The sequence below is a fragment of the Atractosteus spatula genome, chromosome 9, assembly GCF_055471065.1.
Source record: "Atractosteus spatula isolate fAtrSpa1 chromosome 9, fAtrSpa1.hap1, whole genome shotgun sequence".
Lineage (NCBI taxonomy): Eukaryota > Metazoa > Chordata > Actinopteri > Semionotiformes > Lepisosteidae > Atractosteus > Atractosteus spatula.
In genome coordinates this window covers 48,651,217-48,673,860 of record NC_142714.1, presented here as the reverse complement: position 1 = coordinate 48,673,860, position 22,644 = coordinate 48,651,217, and the positions used below count along the sequence as shown (strand labels likewise).

General features: G+C 48.5%; 1 protein-coding gene across 8 annotated transcripts in view; it reads right to left on the bottom strand.

Moving 5' to 3' along the window:
- Positions 1-1,058: 1,058 nt before the first annotated feature.
- LOC148828721 (phosphatidylinositol-binding clathrin assembly protein) overlaps positions 1,059-22,644 on the bottom strand; it is a 39,362-nt gene continuing 17,776 nt past the window's right edge. The window contains exons 7-20 of one of the 8 annotated variants that reach the window (XM_088924624.1): positions 22,077-22,183; positions 19,260-19,301; positions 17,000-17,085; positions 16,011-16,134; positions 14,155-14,291; positions 13,670-13,773; positions 12,939-13,049; positions 11,611-11,736; positions 11,267-11,297; positions 10,041-10,176; positions 9,408-9,431; positions 8,724-8,780; positions 8,197-8,304; positions 1,059-7,781 (exon numbers count right to left, since the gene is read on the bottom strand). In XM_088924624.1, coding sequence (XP_088780750.1) covers positions 7,767-7,781; positions 8,197-8,304; positions 8,724-8,780; positions 9,408-9,431; positions 10,041-10,176; positions 11,267-11,297; positions 11,611-11,736; positions 12,939-13,049; positions 13,670-13,773; positions 14,155-14,291; positions 16,011-16,134; positions 17,000-17,085; positions 19,260-19,301; positions 22,077-22,183 — 1,208 coding nt within the window. In that variant the 3' untranslated portion in view covers positions 1,059-7,766. Of the gene's footprint in view, positions 7,782-8,196; positions 8,305-8,723; positions 8,784-9,407; positions 9,432-10,040; positions 10,177-11,266; positions 11,298-11,610; positions 11,737-12,917; positions 13,050-13,669; positions 13,774-14,154; positions 14,292-16,010; positions 16,135-16,999; positions 17,086-19,259; positions 19,302-22,076; positions 22,184-22,644 lie in introns of all 8 variants that reach the window. The other 7 variants (XM_088924627.1, XM_088924625.1, XM_088924626.1 and 4 more) reach the window with 7 other exon arrangements.

The following is a 22,644-nucleotide window of genomic DNA, read 5'->3' as shown; positions in this document are numbered from 1 at the left end:
GTTGCAGGTCATTTAGATTTATAATCTTGCTTGGCCTTTGAAATGTGATTGCAGCACACAGGAAAATATTTTTAGAGGTGTTTGGTAAACCATCAGCGACGAGGATGTGATAAAAACATTTCAAACTTTTTCCCCTCAGAGGGCTCCAGGAGGACTGTTACGTACACTGAGCACTTTCTCTATGCCCGGGTGAGCTCTGAGCTGCGAGAGGCACAGCATTCCTGCGGATCTTCTCTGGAGGGTACCAGGAGCCTCCTGTGCCAGTGTGAGGTCTTCCCGCTATCCGGCGTCGCCGCTGCTGCGTTGCCATGGCGATGCCGTTCCCGCGGGGGATCTTGGCGAGGCTGGGGAAGAGCTGCCAGGGGGGGAAACTGCCCTGAGGGCCAGGCAGTGGCTCTTTCCAGCCAGCACTGTGCACTTCCACCCCGCAGCAGCAGGAAAGGGACAGCCTGACGCTGCAGGGCTGGGGCTTGGATAACGCCCTCGCATTCCCAACAGGTGTACCTCTCCTCCAGGGCTCTAAAATGGCAGCTGCCTGCGAGTAGCTCCTAATCGTCACTGCCTGTAGGAGCTCTGCAGAAGGGGTCTCCGATCCTAGTCCTGGGGGGGGGGGGGGGGGAACACCTGTAAGGTACCAATCAATGCACTTTGATTTTAGTTCTAAATGATGTGTACTTTGATAAAGCACCTGCTTATCACACTGGAACAGCGGCAGAGACCAGGGAGTAAATGGCAAACTTCAGCACCTGCCGCATCCTGCCTCTTGAGAGCCGGGGCTGGAGATCCTCGTTTTACACTTTCATTCAAAACTTACATTTTTCAGATCAAGAGGACTTACATGTAGTAACAGTTTTTAGTAGATTAGTTGGACTGTGCTTTTTTTTTGGGGGGGGGGGGGTGTCACAAAAAGCCTCCACAATTTTCCACTGTGTATTTAAAAAACTGGCCCTTGGGCCATCGCTCCGCCGGGTTTTCCCGGTTTTCCCACGGACGTCTGGTCTCACTCCAGATTTCAGAGGCTCAGCTCTGGATTTAAAACATTTCACATTACAGAAGGGTAGGAAAAAAAAATTTATTTATGCAATTATACTCACCAATACATGAAATTCCAGAATCAAATACATCCTTATTCAATGCTATGGCACTGTAAGTTATTACTTTTACTAGCCGTTTCTGTTAAACGTAAAAATGGTAACATGTACGTAGTCTGCCTTAATTAAAAATAGAATCTTGTGTCAAATGGAAACCTGCTGCCATTATGAAACGCTCAAAGCCCCCCAACCCTTGACTCCACAAACCGCCCCAGACGTGAGAGGAAGAATACTTAAGAGAAACATTGACACTTATTTTCTGTACAACAAGCACTGCTCCACAGTGCAGAAACTCATTGGAAACGCACGCCTTCAGCCAGAGATCCACCGCCAAGCACAGAGCGGTCTCGCCCCTGCAAGAAGCGTGAAAGATCAATGAAAGGTCACGTTCTTATGTTTTTAAACAGGCCGTTACAACACAGAACATGTCCTCAGTGCTTCTGAAGCTAAAGGTCGAGCCGGGTGAAAAGGGGAAGGAGGGCGTCGTTCTTTGATGACGGCTCCGTACGCGAGAGGCTGGAGAACTGGGCCGTCACACAAGTGGGGAACCTACGAAGCTCGGCACCCTGTACCTCAACAGCAGTTGGTTTTCAGAGGCCACTGCACTAACGCTGACCCTAAGAGTCCGACACTTGTAAACAATTACAAAGACAAAGAACAGGCAAACATCTCCCCCCCCCCCATGCAAACACGTCGTGCTGCCAGGCAACTTTTTGTGTGAAATTAAAGACATGGCCGGCAGCTAGCAACCATCGCTCCTGAAAGCGGCCTACAAAAAAAACTGGCTTTGGTGACACAAGACTTAACAATGAAGAAACAGCCTCTTCTCTTTGCTGAAGCTGGTCAGACTCCCAGACACCCTTCCCCCCCCAAAAAAAACAAGTTTATTTTACCATTTAGTTCCCAAATAGGAAACAGATCTGAACTACACAAAACGGGCAAGCATAGGTCTTCTAATTGTGCGCCAATCTATCCCAGCATACACCAAGACCATTTTTAAAGGAGTTCAACGCAGTAGGGTTAAATGAAAGTGAAAGTCCAGAGATGCTCAAGCGCAGATTATAGGGACACACAAGGTTCAGAGTGTTTGTAGAGCCAAGATGTGATGGGAAGGAAGACACGAGCTGTTTGTGGTTAACCCCAGAGATCAGGTTATCTACAGTAGCTGCAGTGCAGAGAGGCTTGTACACATGACACGGGAAGTGAAACTCATCCATATGGACTGGACTATCCAGATGCCTTTTTCCTTCAAGTTCACCACCACTCATTTCCTTCTTCTGACTGCTCTCTTTCTGTAAACCTTTGGATTTGTTGCAGAGGGAATATACAGGACACAGCGTTCAAGCAAATAACTAGGTCCCTCCCCCTTTTTCTTCTCCGTTATCACTGCGTATAGCACCAGAATTTCCATTTTCTAACATTGCTGCCACTTCTGCCACAAGCGATCACTTAGTCTTCTTAGAAGTACTTGCCAGGTTTCACGTGGGACACATCCCTGGATCCAGGACAGTCTTTGCACCATTAATTTGCATCAATAGTAAATATATTTATTTAAAACATTTGAAATTATTGGAATTATAGTGAAAGCTCAGTGGCAACGGCCTTTCCCAGCGAAGGGCAACGAAACTCAGTTCTGGGGGGCAGATGTGTCTGTAGATTTTCAATCTAATGCAGTTTTTAACAACCGACATCCACTCAGTTCTCTGAAGTGGGACAACCTAGCTCCCCCTGCCAGCGCTCCAGGCACGGTTTCTGCACGTCTCGGAAGGCACCAGTGTCCCTTGAGGATTAGGACTCGGACGGTGCTGGAACAACACTGCAGATGAACCTGGCTCTTCTTGCACCAACTCCACTTTATCACCCACTGCCCTACTGAACAGAGTGCACAGCCCCCGCTCGCAGAGCAGCCAGTGGGTGGAGTTACGGGAAGATGAAGGCAAAGCTGGGAAGAGAATGCAAGTACAGCCCACTAGCGGTAAAGGGCGAGAACCGACTGCATTCTTATTTATACGCGGCTCGGTACCGACCGTCCTGAACTCCACCGCAAGCAGGAAAGCAGAAAGGAAAACAAGCAGAAGGGGGGGGAGGGTTCCCAACCAACGACGAATTAATTTCCGCTCCTGGTCGCAGACGGGCTTTGCAAAGGCGCTGGAATGGCTAAAAACGTTACCCTGCTTTCGCCGTGCTGTGCAGCAGATACGCTGACAACACTACCTTTGAGGTAAAACCTTTAAAAGATTTTTTTTTTTTTACAATTTGACTTGATTAGAAAAGCATGCATCTCCCACAGTCCCTTGTTTTGCCCAGAATGCCGGCAGTGAGGCAAGGGATCGGAAGTGCAAATTGAAAACCAGGCCCCTTGCACCCGTCGTCTTGCACCAGGGGCTGGTCCTCCACCCCCTCCTGCTTCCTCCAGGAGCACCGCTCGAGCCCGAAGACACACACAGACATCACGAGCGGACGCTGACACTTGACCTTTCTTTATTATTCTTCCCCACAACAACTTTGCGTGACCCAGTCTCATTGAGGTCCGTGCGCACAAAAACAAAAGCTCATGATTTGTAACATTTTCCACACGAGTTAGAATCCTGATGCTCTGCTGTTCTAAATAAAAAAAAAATCATAAAAATGGAAACAGTGGGTTCCTGTGAGAGGAACCATTTGGCATTACAAATGATTTGGGGGGGGGGGGGGGGGGGAAGATGCAGTATTCCATCCGCTGGTTTTTAATACAAATGATAATGTATTTATATATTTATACATCATGTAAATATATCTTATGTTTAGAAAGTCAAAAAGAAAAGTACATTGCAGAATATATATACAGAATAAATGAGGCAGCGGTTTATTAAAGTTTTGAGGAAATATGTTGAGAAATGTCCTGAAGTTTTGACAAACACCGACACAAAACCACAGCTCTAGTTTCGCTCAATACATTCCCTGATATTAGACAGGTGGGGAAAAACCCTGCAGACACAGAAGGTAGTGGATCAGGGCACAACATGCAGCATGGGCGCTGCAGAAACCCTTCTACCAATAGGGGGAGCTGGAGAGTCCCTCTTCCTCCCCCTCGGGGGAAAAAAAACATCTTTGGAAACAGTAATGTAATAACTACCCTTTGTTGACCCGTCTTGGAACTTCCAGGGAACCAAACCTGCCAATATGAATGACTTTGAGGATTTTAGTGGGATGAGCTTACAAAAAAAAAAAATGCTGTTGCTAAGTAAAAGCTTTTAGCATTTGTGGGTAGCAGCTGAGGGGCGGCTGGGATGAACACCTCTGTCAGGCTCGGCCCCAGCCCTCCAGTGCTGTTTTTTCAGGAAGCAGTTATTTTTAGTTGTGCTAAAATGACGCCCAGCTGCTCAATCCTCCTCATGCTACACATGAAATCCCAGCCACCACGGTCGCCAATCTATTCTTGCAAAGAAAAAGCCAACGTGAGTTTTTGTTCTGAAGACGTTCTGCTCATCATCAGAAAAACAGTCTTATCCAGGCAGGCTGGATTTAGAACGGGCCTAGCCTGTGGGGGGGGGGGGAGAAAAGTGGGTCTTTTCTTTTTAAAAGAAGAGAAGACCTGGGCTGAGAACAGCAAAAAAAAAAGGAAGAGCCTGTTGCAGAACCACCCCAGGGTTAAAACGCCCCAAGTCCCCCTTCACACCTCCCCCAGCACAAAGAAAAACAAAGATCGGCTACACGAGGAATTCTGTAACAGCTCAAGGAAGGTGCAACGCTAGGAGACGGTTCACAGAGACACTGCGCGGTCTTCGAGCACATTCACACAGGTGTACATGAATACACGCACGAGGACTGAGGGACGGGGGCTCACAGCGCCAGCGGGGAAGGTGGCGCGCGCCGGAGCCCGTCCCCCACTCGCAGGACAGGGCCCGGGTGCCGCTGCAGGGCTCGGCGCCTTCTGCGGCAGACCCAAGAGCAGGGGGCAGGTCGATTTCAACTCGCGCAAAAAGCCTCAGGGAGAGGGAGGAAGGCACCCTGACATTTTCACCCTTCCTGCTTGGTTTTTCCTGCTACAAAAAAAGCAGGGGGAAAAAAAAAATCATACTTTCATATAAATTTCTGGTCTCTCTAGACACATAAAAAGTTCGTTTTTTATGTCTACATTCCACCACGACGAACAGTTTTGTGCCGTTAGAAGGTCACGGGGTGCTTGTTTTCAGTGGGTTTTTGTGCAGACTGTATGAGGTGCCACAGATCCGCTGGGTGCTCTCTTGGTCTGGTCTGGACAGGATCCCCAGCGGATACTGGCAGCTACAACGCCAAAGCTCCAGGTCCGTGGTTACAAGAATACAGCAAAGCCAACTGCTTATCAAAGTCAGACGCTTCCTACCTCGACTTGGCCTCTAGGTACAAAGACCTGCTAGAGGGGTGTGCTCCGTCTGCCCAAACAAAACAAGATCAATAGTCCTGGCGCCTGTCAAACCCATTTTGGCACCTGAAACTGAAAATACCATACACGGGAGAATGCACATTCTTGTCCGTCAGAAAGCAGTTCGTTTTAATAAGTACTATAAGGAGAAACTCAATCTGAAGTGCCACCAGGACTCGCCATCAATTTACTCCAAAGAAAAACCCAACAACCCATTATACATCAGTACACGACAGGAAAAGGGCACTGCCAGCATTTAAAAACCATTCAGCTCAGTCAATTCCCACCAAGAGACGGGAGTGGGGAATCTATCTCTTGCATAAAATGCTGTAAACTACATATTAACTACAAAATGATTTTGAGCAGCAATCCAACCAAGGAGAGCCTCTCTGTTGCTGAGGAAACTTTGCTATGCCATTATAACTGGATGGGGAGGGAGGACAGACCCTGCTGGAGGTAGACACCTCAGATCAGAGGTTCGTGATCAGTTTTACAGCACACCTTCACGTGCAACACCAGGGAAGAGCTGACCGCACGACGAGCTTAAGCCGGAGCCCTGCAGATGAGACCTGGAAACGGGACAACTCCGATCTGCATCCTCGCCTGCAGCTGCTCCTGAACGGAGGCTCTGACAGCAAACACGCCGCCCTCAACTCATCAGGAGTAAAGACATCAATCCAATTTTTTTTTTGTGCACGTACACGAAATTAATTCAAAATAAATAATTAAAAAACTAAACGAAACCAGTGCTCTTAACAGTCCAAGGCATAAAACCTCTCTGGCAAGTCTACACTTCACAACATGAAATGGCCATCCTGATCCATCGTCCAGGCAGAGATGGCACAACTGGGCGTACAAAGAAACTAAACTCCACTCATGCATGATATAGAGGGGCTCACTTACCTAAACACATACAGGGAAAATATTTACAGGGTTTCAAAGCCAGGGGGAAAAAAAAAAAAGATCACGGACAGAGACAACAAGAGTTTCATCACAAGAGAAAAACGAGCCAAGCGCAACAGATTAGTAACAAACATCAAATCACGGCCAAATCTTATAACACAACATCTTGTCTGAAGCAGCCAAACTGCGTACACGATCCCCAGGGTAATGCACCCGGCCACACCCTCTGAGCCATAAGAACAGGGAAAGGAGGAGATAACCTCCCCGTTAGAGAAAGACTGACCGGGAAAAACTCAGGCCTTTAAATCTGCCTGCATCTCCTACATTGCTCCTGAATACCTCTGCCTCAGGCGGAGACGCCAACTCTCGTTACTGACTTTACAGACAGACGTGTAAACTCCAACTCGACAGCTCTGATTTCTCGCAGGAGGTTGCAAAAGGACTCGGCCTGCCCCGCTGTGCTCAACCACAGCTGTCACAGTGACCTTAAAGTGCCCAAGAGTACAAAGCACCAGTTTAGAGATTTCCGGTGTCCCGTTCAGATCCTGAAAACACCCACATTTTCTCAGTAAATTACATAGAGAATCCTAAATGGCTTGGCAATGTAATACAACATGTGGTAAAACTGCAGGTGACCTGGGTTACTTATCACCCAGGCCTTTCACCAAAAGAGGTACAACAGAAAAACGCTCCCCGACGCTGGAAGACCTGAGTTAACACAAGTCAGCTAAGAGGATGCCCAACAGGGAGGCACCCCAGACTCCCACTGCCAAGTCAACAAGACCTTCACAAAGGCCTATGGGTAAACTGAGGCCAGGCAGCAAGCAAACAAGAGCTCTCTCACACAACAGCAACAGGAGGACCCATGGAACAGGAAATCTGGGAGTTGAGTTAAGTAATCCAATCTCCAGAGGAATCCTAACTCAGGAGATCAACTTCAGGGTGAAGTGAGGAAGGGAAAAGGTATGGCATTAAAATAAAAAAAAACTAAAAATGAAAACAAAACAAAAAAATCATTGACCAGCAAGCCACAGTGCTTTGCTGATAAAAAAAAAATCTATCCTCTCATTTTGTCAACTCGCCAAATCTCAAAATTTCCCCCAAGTCCAATTTCCTTTTATTCCTGGATGCCCTGCCTGGTCCTGCAAAATCCCAGGTGAGTTTCCAATTGGGAGCAGACTCCATCCTCATAGGCCGGAGGGGCTGTTGCAGACAGTGGGCCAAATGCTGTGTGAGGCTGCTGGTTACCAAAGGGGCTGGAGCACGATAACGCAAAAGTTCAGAGTCTCTGTGCTGTCACCTTCCCGTTTCTCTCTCTCTCTCCCCCCTGTATTTGGTGTTGGTTTTTGTTTTTAGCTTTCTTCTTCGAGGGTCAAACCTTGCTGGAACTACATGAACTGCATCTGAAAAGAAGATAAAACTAAAATTACATGGCAGCAAGTACCCAGCAATCAGAAAGGAAAACACTGCACACAAAATACCCAATGCATACAATTAACTACGCATCTGCTACAGAAGTGCGTCTGGCCAAAAACAGAGGAGGTCTTTTACTACAGTTTGCACTCCAAGAAACAAGATCAATACAAAACAGAAAAACACAGATCACCAAACGCTACAGCCTTATAGCCAGTCTAATATTACTTTGACATTCATCAACGACCTCGGAATATTGCCTTGCCCTCCAGTTCAACATCAGAAGTGTGCAGACAGTGCGTGATTCTCACCATTCTGGTCCCTTAAGCAAGTTAGATCTGCTGGTGCTGGGCACCCCTGCCCGCACCCTTGAGTACGAGGAAGACGAAGATGAAGGACTGTTACCTGGGCTCCGGGGATGGGTGTGAAGGGATTGGTGGGTCTCAGGACTGGCTGGTTAAACATCATTGGCTGGGAAGCCATCATGGGCACTCCTCCCATCTGCGGGGGGACCTGGACAGGGGACGAGACAGCATGCTTAACGACGAGCTCACGGAGAGCAAGCTGGGGTAAGCTCAAGCCGGGAACCGACACAAGAGGCAGACCGCTGTATAATTCTTCAATGCTCTAAGCACCAAGCTCAAAGAGTCAGAGGATAGACTTCAGTTGTTACCGAGCAGTGTAAATTTAGGCTTAAGCCATGATTCTTCAACACAGAAGAGACTTTTCATTATCAAGGCAGGCTGGCAGGGAAACAGCCTTAAAAAGAGTACCGCTGGCAAGGAATCCCTTTGATCCAATAACTGCATCTTTTAGGCTAGCAAAGCAAAAACTCCAAAATCAATATTTTCCCAAACCCTCTTCCCCAAGATCGGCACCCAGCAGTCTGTTGCCTGCGCCGTGTATTCTGGCAGAGACAAAAGTTCTCTTACCATTCCATACATAGGCACTTGTGGTGTCGTCATGGGGAACGCCAAGGGCGCAGGTGCCTGCTGGGAGGAAATAAAAGCAGGCGTCAGGCAGGCGTCAACGTGACGTCATCAGGCGATGTTTTATCAACAGCCTCAGTGGCTTCCTGAACACTGGACTCTGGAGTTGCTGTCCTTCACTCACAGGCCAGCTATCAAAAGCAGAGCTTCACTGGCCCATAAAACAACTCCTTCACAGAGCGACGCTGGAGGAAAGAATGGTGTGTTGTGGGAAGAAAACCATTCGGCAGTTCAATTCGCTAAAAGAGACAAGGTCGTCTCTCTCTGGCTTGTCTTTTTCCCCAGTGTCTTCAGAGGAGATCTTTTTAAGTTTTTAAAATTAAGTATGAAGGGTTATTTAAGTGCTTCATCTCCACCAAAACATCACTTAAAAAAAAAACAATCCCACTACCAAGTGACTGAACGAGTCAATTTGCCCTTTGCCACCCGTCACCAGTGAACAAGCGTGTTCAATCAGCCACTGGCTGTACACAGGCTTCAGCTGTCAAACACTGGCCGAGTGCAGACGACGAAAAGTGAAACCCGAAGCAAACAGGTTTCTTTCTAACAGAATTCAATGGGAATATCCAAATCAGTCCACTACCGTTTTTGCGGAAGAGGGAAAATCTGGCGAAGAAAAGTACTTACGTAGCCTGCATAAAGCATCCCGTTCTGCAGGGGCAGGGGGAAGGGGCGCGGAGGAAAGAAAAGAGGAAGAAGGGAGAAAAGGTGAGAACCCTGCAGCAGGACGGGCGCAGGCACAGAGGAGCTCAACAAAGGGAAGAAGCAGGAGGCCAGTGAGGAAATTATAATGAAGCAGCAGTGCTGTCGAGCAAGACAGTGACCCATCATAAACCCCAAGCATGCTCACGCGCTACTGTGGTATGTTTTGTAAATCAAAACGGCTCTCTGCACTAAACGAGGCCTTTCACTGGCCCCGGACATGACCGTTTGGGTTCCCCCCGAAGACACCCCATTTGAACCCGACTCCTTTTCTCCGAGCGAAAGTCGGGCTTCACTACGCATAAGAACCAAACGGATTTTAACAGGCTTCTCTCCGTAGGGATGCAGGGATGAGAGCGCATCTACCGAGACTTGAGAGTCAGCATCAGAGCATGGAGTGCACTCCTGCGCCTCTCAGTCAGGTGCTGATTGATTGATCACAATCAATCAATTGATTGATTGACAGGGGGATTGATCACCCCCCCCATCACCACCCCTACAGTGAACCGAGAACTGCAAGGCCCTGGTGCCCCGAGTCCTGCCCCGTGAACAGCTCACCATCTGCGGCACGGGCATGGGCGCCGGGGCCAGGGGCGCGGGGCTCCAGGCGGTGGTGGTGCTCATGGTCTTGGACTGCCAGTTGGTGCCGCCGGTCAGCTTCTTCTCCCCCGGCTGTGTCCAGTGCATGTCGGGCCTGTGGACAGAGAGGCGGGCGGAGCCGCGTTCGTAAGGCAGGCCCGACCATGCGAAAAGCTCCACTGCAGGCGAACCACCGTCCCGAAACAACTGAGGGCATCGTTCAGTCGTTCAGCTAAACTGGTCAGTTTAGCAGTTAAGGACTTGTTACAAAATCTGAGCAAGTTAGATCTAAAAAGGAAAAATTCTGCAATACTGGCAGCCCTTTACAGCACGTGCAGAATATAATCTGCCAGGTCCTACCCTGGAATAAATTATTAATAGAGTGTCAGCAACACAGTATTGGCCGAACTCTGTTAATAATTAACGCCAAAGTGATGAAAGAAGTTTCTTGTATTCAATAGCACGTTTCATCACCCAGTGTTAACATCAGGGGCTTCACCAGCACAACCTGGGTGCACCACACACTCGGCCATCCACACGGCCACACTGTGTTCCAGCTGGTCACTACAGCAACCCTGGGGACTCCCTGCGGGGTTTTGTAAAATACCTGGACCCTTCACAGACCTGACAATAGGTTTAACTTGAACCCTTTAGTGGTGCCCAGACCTTAAACACATAGGACTGTGCCCTTTAACCGTTGTATCTGTTGAGTAGCTTAAATTCCCTAACCTCCGAGTAGAAAGGAAAAAGGCGCTGGTTCAGTTAAGGATTGGTTTAAGTACGGAGCCCAGCTGCAGTGGAAACCAGTAGGTGTGGGGGTCCCCAAGACCAGATTTGGGGACCCCTGCTCTGCAGACCCGTCGGATCAGCTGAAACTCTGGAGGCAAGCAGGGGGAGGAAGCCTGGACCAGCCCTGGAACTGCTGGGGGCAGTCACTACCCACAGCCCCGAACAGCAGAACATGATAAAAGACAGGAGTCACTCAGCCCAGCTGGACCACCTCGTAGTGAAACTGAGGATCTTATCCAGGCGTTCCCCAAATAAAGCCAAAAAAAACCCCGGCTTTGATCACACGGCTGGGCAGCTTAATCCGGACTCCCACAACGAGAACACTAACTGCACTGCGAGAACTGGCTCAGAAACAAGCTTGGTTTGATCCGGATTCAGCTTCCTTAATCTGACAACAAGGGCTGGCGGATACTTACTTTTTTGCTGGTGTTCCTCCAAACTGAAGATCTGAAAAAGCAGAAAGAAAAAAAAAACAGAACGAGTGTAAGCTCTTCAGCGCTGACTTGCTTTTTTATATTGTATAAAATACTAACAACCAACTTGACACTCTTCATCACGTTTTCACTGGTGTAAAAATATCAGCACTTACGCTGCCCCCCATGGAAAAGTCACTGAATTAAAAATGGCAAACTTGTTTTTACCCAGTTTATCCTCATGAGATTTTTTTTTTTTAAAGAGATGATGTCCAGATTTCTACCCCAGTAAAGGGTCAAAACGCCACAGTGGAACAGCAGCACCAGAGGTATTCTGCCACACTTACTGCCCACTAGGTTGGCCAAGGAGGAGTCCAGGTCATTAGCCAGCAGCTTCCCTCCCAACACAGGCGGAGGCTGGCTCTGGGTGGTGGTGCCAGTGGGCTTCAGGAGGTCTCCTAGCGGATCAAACCCTGAGTCGGGACAGCACAGACACACTGCGTTACTACTCCTTCCCAGGCAACCTGTTTTCCCAACCAGTTTTCCCAGCAAGACACGCACTTTCAGAACTGTGACAGAGCCAGCTCAGACAACTGTTTTATCTATTATGAGGCTCATAACTACAACAGCCCTCCCCCCATGAGCCACATGTGCTAAGAAACACTAAAAATTAACACACTGGTTTACGAGGAATGCCAACCACTCTCAGGAGAGCAGCAGTGTCAAGGAGATGTAAATGTAATAAAACAGGCAATGTCACCCCCCCCCCCCCCAGTACTGGAAAGGCAGTCATTCCCTAAAGGAAGTAGGCATGCACACAGTCTCGGATTGTTTCAAAGAAACCAAACATCCAGAACCACAGCTTTTGGACAGCTGCTTAAATGTTATTGTTTCCAACACGAAGATCTGCAAAACAGTTCCATCTGCAAAGCCCATCATTTATTAGACAGCCTCTGAAATGGCACGCATTATTTACAGACCTCTACAATCATGCCTAAGGGTAATGTCTTTAATGCCATGGAGAACTCCCAAGTGTTTGGCATTCCTTGCAAAATGCTCCCACCAAAAGAGTACAAGAAAATGAATGATTTCCTACAAAATAGCTGGCTAACACAGCATACCATACATTCCTGAGACCTCTGTACAAACACTGCCAGGGCAAAGTAGGAAAACCAGACCACTTTCTCACTGAAAGAATGAAAACAGGCCCACTCACCCATTCAGACATGCCACCGCCAGACCCAGAAAGGATTTTTTTAAAGAAAAAAGACAGAAAGGAGACATTAGAAAAATTAAGCCAGATTTTTTTTTCTTCCACAGAACACATGAAAGCGTTCGGTAGAAAAACCACCAGCTACCACTGAAGAGAACCGCACACTGAGGAGAAGTAATTAGGTAACCACATCTGTGCCTCCTGCGACACAAACGGCCACAACCAAGGATTTTAAACATGCAAGACTGTTAGATGAAAAACAGGACACGGAGGCAGCGCTGTAACATACTACACTGACGCACGCACAGGTTTAGTTCGGCGACTTGTCGGAGCACGGAGCAAAGCAGGGTTCTTAAGGAGAATGGAGGGAGAGCAGCAGGGAGAGCAAGCCACTGGGCCCTGGAATCACCAGAAAGCCAAGAGCGATTCCAGACAATGTACCGAATGAGCAGGGAGTTTTACCAGATGCAGGCTTCACATCGTTATTGGCAACTTTATTCCCAAACACAGCATCAAAATCTACACTCATTGTGGGCATGGGAACACTCTGCTGGATGGGGTGGGCATCCAGACCTGAGAACAGAGCAGGTACAATCTTAGGGGCTTCTACGGCACTTAAAACGTCATCATCAGAAGAACATCAGAAAGGCTGCAACCCGAGAGGAGGCCATTAAGCCCGTCTAGCTCAATGCGTTCCCTGCAGTGCCCATAGCAAAGCACTGTTAGTCCCAGAACACCCATCCCCCTCGCCCCCAGCCATGAAATCCCCTCGGACCCCCCTGCGCCCCTGAAACTGGGAAGAAAACATCCCGAGTACCCCATCAAACTTAAGCTGCATGTCTTTGGGAGGTGGGAGGAAACCGGAGCACCTGGTGAAAACCCACATGAACACGGGGAGAACATGCAAACTCCACAGACAGGCGCCCCCAAGGTGGATTTGAACTCAGGACCCCAAAGCCGTGCGGCAGTAGTGCTAACCACCATGCCACTGTGCCGCTCACCTGAACAGTAGTGGTCTAGAAGCTTATAGCAGTTAATTTCATGTTACAGTACGCTACAAAATATACTAGAGCAGCAACTATATCTTGATACTCGCTTTGCAACAAAATGCCAGGACAGACAATACTCCTTTCACTGCCGCCTGCAGCACAGCTGGTATAAAGAGCTCCAGCTGGCTGGAGAAGAAGCCCTACCTCCCCAGGCACTGTTGACCGAGGTGGAGATGGCTGGTGTGCTCTGCACAGTGGGGACAAAGGCTGGCTGGAGGTCAAACAGGTCACTGTTGAGGTTTGGCATGCTGTCGGAGAGAAAAAAACACCACACGTCACCGCGTCCCGACATACATCGCCATATCCAAAGCACACGAAAGGGGAACGAGAGCTTGTCCATCCATCTTGTTCTGGTCGCAAGCCACGCACTGAGCCGAAGAACTCGTTTCAGCTACCTCCTGGGACACAGCGTAGCTCTTTGGGTTTAAAAAGACACTTTCTACCCCGAGAATCGATCGGGGGTTTGCCGTCAGAGACGCAGACGCATTTGAACGCCCTGCCGTTCTTCCCTAAATCTGCCACAGATGCACATGAGGCCTCGAGTCCGAGGTGACACCAGCACTAATGGGGAAAAGGCACCGCTGGTCTTTCTGCGGCGACCCTGGAAGAAAGCCGGGGGCGGGCCGTACCTGTTAGTGGACGGGGCGGTGGCTGGTGTGGAGAACAGATCCACGGACGTGCTGGTGGCGTTGTTGGCACTGCCCCCCGACTGGGTGCTGGGAGAGACGGTAGGGGTCTGCATGCCGATCTCCTTCAGACGCTGGTCCTGCGCCAAAAAAAGACGCCTGTTAACCACGGATTCTGCCTCACGAGCAGCGTCTCCTACAGACCAGGACTGTTAGCCCTCTCCTACTGTCCAACGCTGGTTTGCACATAACAGTTAGTCGGGCTATTCGGACCTGCACCATTTGATACACGTCCAAGCTCCAGAGGCTCATCAAGCCAGGGCTCTTCCTGGTTTCTGATGTCTTAAAACACACAAGACCACGCGGCGCTCCTGCCTCTGGGTGGGACCGTGGTCCACCTTGGGCAGTACCTCCCAGCAACGCTGGTCCCCACTTCCACATCCCAGAGGAGTGAAGCAGGTGGCTCAAGGTACAGCAGCAGTGTCTGACGCAGGAACTGGAACACCCCTGGTCATTACTTGTCATTCCACAGCTCCAGGCAAATAGACCAGAGCTTTCATTTTCACCACGACTAGCAAAAACCATTGCATTCAATACGCCTTCATACACCTAGTCCCAAAACATTCCTGCTAACCACCAGGATGAATTCATGCAGCTTCTTCTATGTACTAGACAGACAGGCAGCTATGGAATATTTATGTGCTAAAGGTGGCTTTTTATAAAGCAGGCTTGTAAACAGCCAGTGAATGACCCTGAAGTTTCCAGCAAACAAAACTTTTTTTTTTTTGCTGAGAGGCCTGTTCTTAGCACAGGCAGGTCAGTCAGCGGTTTTGAAGAGAAGCTGCAGGAACACAGTTGGGGAGGTCGGAAACAAAGGGCAGCTTCTGCTCCCTTCCTCGGCAGGGCTGGCAGGAAACCCTGACCCGCCGGGGCTAAGAGACTCTCCGATAGCAGAGCGCCAGCCCCCGCGGAGCAGATCGCAGCATCGGCTATGCTGGCGACGCGCTGTCCCTTTCCATTCCAGCGCTGGGCGGCTGTGGAACCGCGCACGCGGCGCTGTGGGCGGAGGGGAGCAGCCGGAGCGGAGAGAACAGCCAAGTTCGCACCCGCACCACCCCCACGTCTTACCTCGCAGGCCCGACGTCAGGCATGGTGCGCCAGGTACAGAGCCAAGACACAACGGGTCTCGGGCCTGCTGCTCGACAGGTTCAACCTGCGGCGCCAACATTTCAGATCACGAGGCTTTAACGCACAACGCCCCTTCTTGAAGGAAGGGCAAGGAACAAATTCTTAACCCACATTAATTCAGTCTTTGGTGCAGTGCTTTTCCCTGCAGCACTGATTTTTTAATTCGGGTGAGGGGATGAAACAAGTTCACTGAAACAGTTTCAAAACTGCTTTCTACCATCATAGCAGAGCGGCAGTTTGCGCTCTGCTGTTCTGAAAATTGGATTGCTACAAATTTATACAGAAATAAATGGCACCGCAGCACATCAGCTGATGGCTAGAATCTGATCATTTAAAAGCTTGAGTTCAAGTTTTCTATTCAAAACACAAGGGGTAGCCATGAGCTTGAACTGCACGCTTGAGAGACCGGGTGAACAAGACGAACCGAAAGCACCTGCAGCAGTCTGGCTCGGGAAAGCTGAAATGACAGGAACCCTGGTCACCCTTGCTCTGGATCTGAAGGGATTGCATATGGAGATAAAGAGATGCGAAGATGGAGGGTAGGGCCCATGTTCCGACATTATTCTGTGGCAAAAGGGCATTTTAAATTGGCATTCACTGGCAGAACCTGGAGTCATGCAACTGACGAACTCCCCCTTTTCCTCTCCCGAGTCCCGACTGACGGCCACTACCTTGAGAGACTGCAGCCGGGCCTGCTCCTCTTCCAGGGCCTGCTGCTTCTCCTTCTCGTCCATGCGGCTGAAGGACATGCCCGTGCTGGACAGGGAGGACACCGCGTTGGACAGGGTGTTTGCTCTGGTGGGAGGGGGGCGGAGAGGAAAAGGCATGAGCATTCTTATTTCAAACACACGGCGGGCCTGGAAAACTGTCTCCTTATCCGTAACTGGCAATTAAACATTTTTTTTCCCCCCCCAAACACCCTTAAGTCAGCTGTGTGTCAAAGCAGGTGCTTCTTCATGAGCTAATGCTGATCACTACCACCTTGAAGGGGAGCTGCAGTCCCAGATTCTCAGACCGGTTGTTAAATGGCAGTAACAATAAATCGCCCGACGGAACTGTAAACTTTCATGAATTCCGAATTAAGCACAAAATCGTGAACTTTTTGAAAGTACTGTTTGATCGCCATGTCGTTGCAAACCCCTGGTCTCACCACAGGCGAGAGCAAGAGCTTCCAAGAATCGCGACGCGGTGTGGCCCTTCCTGCTCACTAGTCACTGTAAAGACGAATGTAATGTACGAGCGAATAAGTGCAGCAGATTTTACTGCAGAACTAATCCAACATGATCTGCATGCAGAGATAACAAGTAAGCAGCACTTGTCGGCAAAACCGTCTTGGAGTCGAGAGCAATATTTCTATTGGATTAAAAGAGATGGATTCCCAAGCCTGCTTGTTCACAGTGTAATAGGGCCACTTCACCTCGCTAGGAGTTCTGTCGCCTTGTTCTGAATCGCAGAATATGGCGCTGTGCATATCTGGAAATGTCGTCTATTTTTTTATGTGACTTGGAGGTTTTACACACTACTGTGGACATTTCACTTTCACTGTGGTTTGAAAAGCGATCATCAATTGCCGACTCTTTCCAAGACCGAAATATAAAAACAGCGCCGCAGTTCCCCTTCAAGCCGCGGGCCGACGCCGTGCTGCGGCAGGGAGCCCCACCTGCTGGCGGCGGAGAATTCCTTGGTTTTCTTCCCCTCCAGAGAGGCCAGGTGCTGCTCCAGGGCTTCCAGCAGGCTGCTGGGGGCCTGCAAGGGGAGGGGGAAGGAGGCGGAGGGAGTGAGACGCGCCGCCTGAGGACCGACCCCGCTCGGCGCGCCCGGGCAGACCGAGCCGCGCGGTAGGGTCGGGTCCTCGCAAGCCGTCCAGACGGTTTACCATCCGAAAGTCATGGTTACATGCCTTAGGGGTTAGGTTTAACAGCCTTTAGGAAAACAGAAAAAGAAAAAAAAACACACCAGGAAGTACAGGGGAGCTTGAGCCCAGCATGCACACGTAACCAAGTTCTCGATCCCATGCTGACATATATACAGGCCTGCGAAATGCATCCCTGCCCCTCCTCATTCCTCATTGCGAATGACCTTTCCCCTCCACCCAATTTTGCAAGCGTCTCTACATCCACAGGAATGCATATATGCCTACACAAAACTGTACAGTATAGATGTGCTGCTTTTAGTTTCCAATTTCTTTTACAAAGGGATTCTTTCTTGTTTTTAGTCCCCCTCCAGAATGTTTAACTAGATTTGGTAAGCGGGGGGGGGGGTGATTCTGGCAATTGCTTTTGAGAAATTAGTCTGGTCTGCTGCTACATTCATCATCCCGTTTTTTCCTTTGCCAGAAGTACAGGTTACAGACGGCAGTCCTGGAAGAACCAGGGATGTCCGTCAGTGCTGTCCAGATTCCAATCAGGAATTCCACCTGTCATCATGCTTCACATCTCTATTTCAGTAATTTTACAGGGATTTGGGGACCCTCCCCCCCCATTTACTGGGTTTGCCCCAATGAGGCAGCAGCTGATGGGCCAGCTCCCAGCATCGGGCTGCGCTTGCGGGAAAGAAATTCGAAACCAAAGCACAGACCTACAGGAAGACAGATTTCTCAGATACTCTGTGCATCATACTAAGAGATCAATCACTCAGCCACGATGTCCTGTACTGAGAAATGCAAAGTATAGGGCGAAAAAAAGGGGTAATAATGTTAAAAAATAAAACTGGAAGTAAAAGGAAAAGAAGAAAAAGATCAAGAAAATAACCGTTCGCTGCTCTCCCCACAGCTGTTTCAACAAGACGGCTTTAGGTAAAGATGCCTGAAGCTATTCATTTCTAGGTCTTTCATTTGTTCCCTTCTCTAAAATCAATACACGTCTTTCAGAAAACGGGACTAGAGCTCTGCAGCACAGCCTGCATCCCACAAAACAGTTTGCACACTGCTAAAAGAGTTTGCACACTGCTGTGAGTACTGATAGTGGACCAGAAGGTGGCGCTCTTTCCTCTGGCCCAGAATTTCCAGACCAGCGCCCCAGTATGGAGACAGGGGACGCTGACCGAGACCCTGCCCACTCACTCACATTCCATGGCTCCGTTCTTAAGAGTAGTTTATCCTGACTGGAGCCCTGATGGAATTCTAGCCTGGGTTTACACAACCTGACCTCCTTAAGGTTCCCCCTTGATCCAAGTGGTGAAGTAATTTCTCACTCCTCCACCTGACCTGCTGTGCAGTGGGGCTGCTGATGCCACACACCGCCCAGGGGAGGTGGGCTGCAGTGGATCCCCTCCCTTAAGTACAACGTTCTATAAACGCAAGGGATTGTTATCAACGCAAAGCAAACAGTGTGTGTCTGCATGCTTGTGAAGGCACACCAATTACACAATATTCCTGCCTTCTGTATATTAAAAAACAAATTAGCTAACAAGAATGCAAACTGCAAACTCAACACCCTGCTTAATACAGAATGCATGGCTTTGGTAGACGCACGTAAAAACAAGATCTTTAAAAGCACCACTAAAAAAAAAACCCCAATACAAGTAACTCTCCAGGGTTAAAGCTTTAAAAGTTATCCAATTTGCAAAGCACAACAAAATGCTCCTACTGCCACCAACGGCCAACAATCCTTGTATATTTCCTAGCAATACTGGTGCCCCCTTAACGCTAACAGCTGCACACAGATTCAGATCTGGGACGATAAAGCAGTAAGGCTCCACGCTTGAAATCAAGAACAGCAGGAGAGGAAGGAGAAACGCCTTCGATATGAATCCGATTTCAACCTATTAAAAGGCATTCGTGAAATGGCGCAGTTCCCTGGATTAGCGGGAGCCCTGTCCCTGGGCCAAGCAACAAAGGGTGAAAGCTTGTAGGGTGAGTAGGGAAGGGGAGCATGAACAATGAAGCCACATGGAGAAATTGAGATGAAATGCACACTGACCTGAGTAAGATCTGGTATGTCACCCTGATCAATTCCAACTTGCTGTGTCATAAAAAAAACAAAACAAAAAGGAAAAAACAGAACAAAAACAAAAACAAAAAAGGGGGAATAAGAAAAGAAAATATAACAAAAGGATCCATTACTACATGCAGTGATTTTAAAAAACAGAAAAAAGGGTTTTGCATGCTTTACATAGACGGACTGGATCTGAAATGGATTGCACACTTAAATGCCAAGGACTGGTGCAGTACTGTGGTCTGGCGTGGCAGTTATGGAGCACTCATGTAACCACCAAGATGGGAAACATTTAAAAAAGACTTTCAACTGGGTTTGGTTTGGAAAACCATACAGAACACACATGGCAAAGACACTGTGTTTCTACAGCAGCATTCTGCTTCCGGACGAGATAGGAACACAGGCCTTTGCCTACCACAGTCGACTTAAGATGACAACCCCCCCCTCCACCCCCACCTCTGAAGACAAAGCAACTTTCCATAAATATCCTACAAAATGGTCTCCACTCTCCCAGCTCATTCCTCTTGCATAAACAATTAAAACACAATAAATGGAAAACTGAAGAGTAAAATAGGATGGAGGAAACTGACATTACAAATAACACCAGAAGAACCCTTTTCCTGTTTCTCCTTTAGGTACAATCTCTCAAACTAGGGGCTTATTTGTAATGACACCAAGGCAGAGCCAGCTGTTCACCAGTTTTATACAGGAGACCTGAATGAAATGGTCCAGATCGGGTCTGGAAATGGGAAATATTTCCGCATGCTTGAGTCGGATCATTCTGGCAAAGCCCTCAGCTGAGCCGTACAGACCGGCAGCTTCTACAGGACCAGACAGAGAGACTGTAAAGCTTCCTGCGATGTTACAGCTGAGAAAGGGCATGAAGGCAAGCAGAGCACTGATTTTCCGTGTGGAGAATATGTCACAGGGAAATGCAAAGGAAAAAAAAACCATCTAAAATGCACTTGTCTGCTGCGAATACACCTAAAGGTAAAGCACCAGCTGTGGACTAGAGTCTGTCGCTACCATGTCTGTTGGGAAGCTACGAGCTCAGGAAGTTCCCCCACCTCCCCCCCTCCTAAACAGCCAGCTCGCCTCAGAGTGTAAGACCGGGCTCGTTAATCACTAATCCATGCAGTGCAGGGCTCCAGGCAGGAGACAGGTTGCAAGACACGGGACCTGCACGATCACCTCACTATCAACCAGGTCACGTCAGCATTCACCACTAAATCTCCTTCACATCAAAGCATTCCAGCACCTCTCACGACACACAGCCACACTGGGATCTGTAAATATTTAGCTTAACCGGTAAATATTAAGTTTTAGGGATGCTTCTTTGGCATCTAATACATCAAATTAGGGTTTTTTCCAAATACAAAATATGTACATTTGAAGCCAAGTAGGACCGGAAGGATTGGTGCAAAACTCAAACGGAAGCATGTTCAAAGAGGGATTTTTCTTTTTTCCCCCCCTGCCAATCACATACCTCCATGCTGGGATGGGTTAAATCAGTTTGTGAATCCTGAATATCGGAAGGGAGTGATGTCTCCGAGAGGGGTCTGTGAAATCGCAGGTCACAATTTCCATACTGCATGTGTGCAGGAGGTAGAAATGTACCTTTGACTTGATACAAGTCGATCCCTCCTTTCTCTCCCGTGTAAAAAGAGATGCTACTACAGGAATCGGGCAATGCTCTTCAGTGACATTAATGACTTGCAGCCATCCATTATCAGAAAGCTGCGCCCTCTGGGGAGAGTTGTGGCAACCCGGACTCTATCCTGGACTGTAGGGCGCAAGGTGGGAATCTGGGACGATTTACAGACCCCTTCTCTTTGGGAGGTGTCGGAAACCAGAGCATCTGGAGATAAATCTCATACCAACGCAATGAAGGACATGCAACCCCCAGAACAGGCAACCCAGGCTGAACTTGAACCTGGGACCCAAGAGCTAAAAAGCAGCAAAGCCAACAGCCTAGTCGCCAGGCTGCCAATGCTTATGATTAGGTGTCATTTTAGAGCAGGGATCTATAGACTGCATCTTAGAAGTCCTGAAGAGTAACCAGAGTTAACCATTCAATCAACAGCTTCTGAAGATATGGAATAATTTCACTGATCCATTATTCTATCTCTTGAATATCTCTTGTTATTCATAGATCACTCAGGACTAAAATCAAAGTTACTCTTCAGCTTCCAAAGACCACAGGTCTCTTAACTGAGCGGATTATTGGCGTCATTCATTAACACCAATCTAGAAATGGGAGACCTTGGAGAATAAATGGACTGGGGCATTCCAGGAATGGGGTTGGGGGACCCCTTGATTTAGAGCAATACAGAGCGCAATGAAAATGGCAAGGAGGCATTTAGGAGCATTATAAAATTTAGCTGAAACTATCCTACAGCCAGATCTGTTCTCCACTCATGTACCAGAGCTACTTCAGGTTTTCACATGTACTTAAAGGGCCATTGAAGAGCACAAGTCTGAAAAAATGTCTAGGGACAGAAAGAGATTCAGGTTCTGCCTGTGGATTTATATTTCAAAGGGGTAGAGGGACTGGGCAAGCTAATGGTTGGCAAACTAGTCAGGAGTAGAGATGTGTGTATATATATATACTCTGAGAGGCAAGATGAATTCAGACTTTAGACAAGCGACCAGACAGCGTTGGCGCCACAGGGTGCACCCATCGTGAGCACACGGAAGCTCAGGGTGTGTCAGGGGAGAAGTGAAGCGCGCTAGGACAGTGCTGCACCAGCCCTGTACAGACAACGCTGCTTGGTTGTGTAAAATATCAAAGAACCACTGTACCTCAGCCACTTTGAGAAACTCCGAGAGCTTGGTCATCCTGTAGAGAAATTTCTTATAAATGTCCAGGGCTTCTTTGCACTGGTTCTTCTTCATATCAAAATATTTCTCTTTAAAAAATAAGAACAGAACCATTAAAAAAAAGCGATCTGCTCTCAGCAGCCCGCACCGTATCACAGCACCCCAGCCCACAGGGGATACAGACATTGCTGGTCCTTTGAAGGCACATCATCTGGAAAGATTCAGATTCAGCACAATAAACTAAGCGAGACAGAACCCAGTCGCTGTGAAAGAGAAACCCAGAGAGCAAAACTAAAAGGTCGCTTGGCTTGATAACTTCACATTTCCTGTTTACAGGGGTGAAGAGCACATACTGCAACTGCAAAGCTCACAGCTTCTTCTTAAGAATGTTATTAACGGATCTCAAATAAAATATTGCTCACCTTCTCCACTAGGACATCGATTCTTAAATTAACAGCGAAAGCCAATTTAGGAAAATCTTCTCAACGGCCGAGAAGAGCACACCCTCCTGTTAACTGCCCCCCCGCGCCCTCAGGGGTTTTGCTCAGGG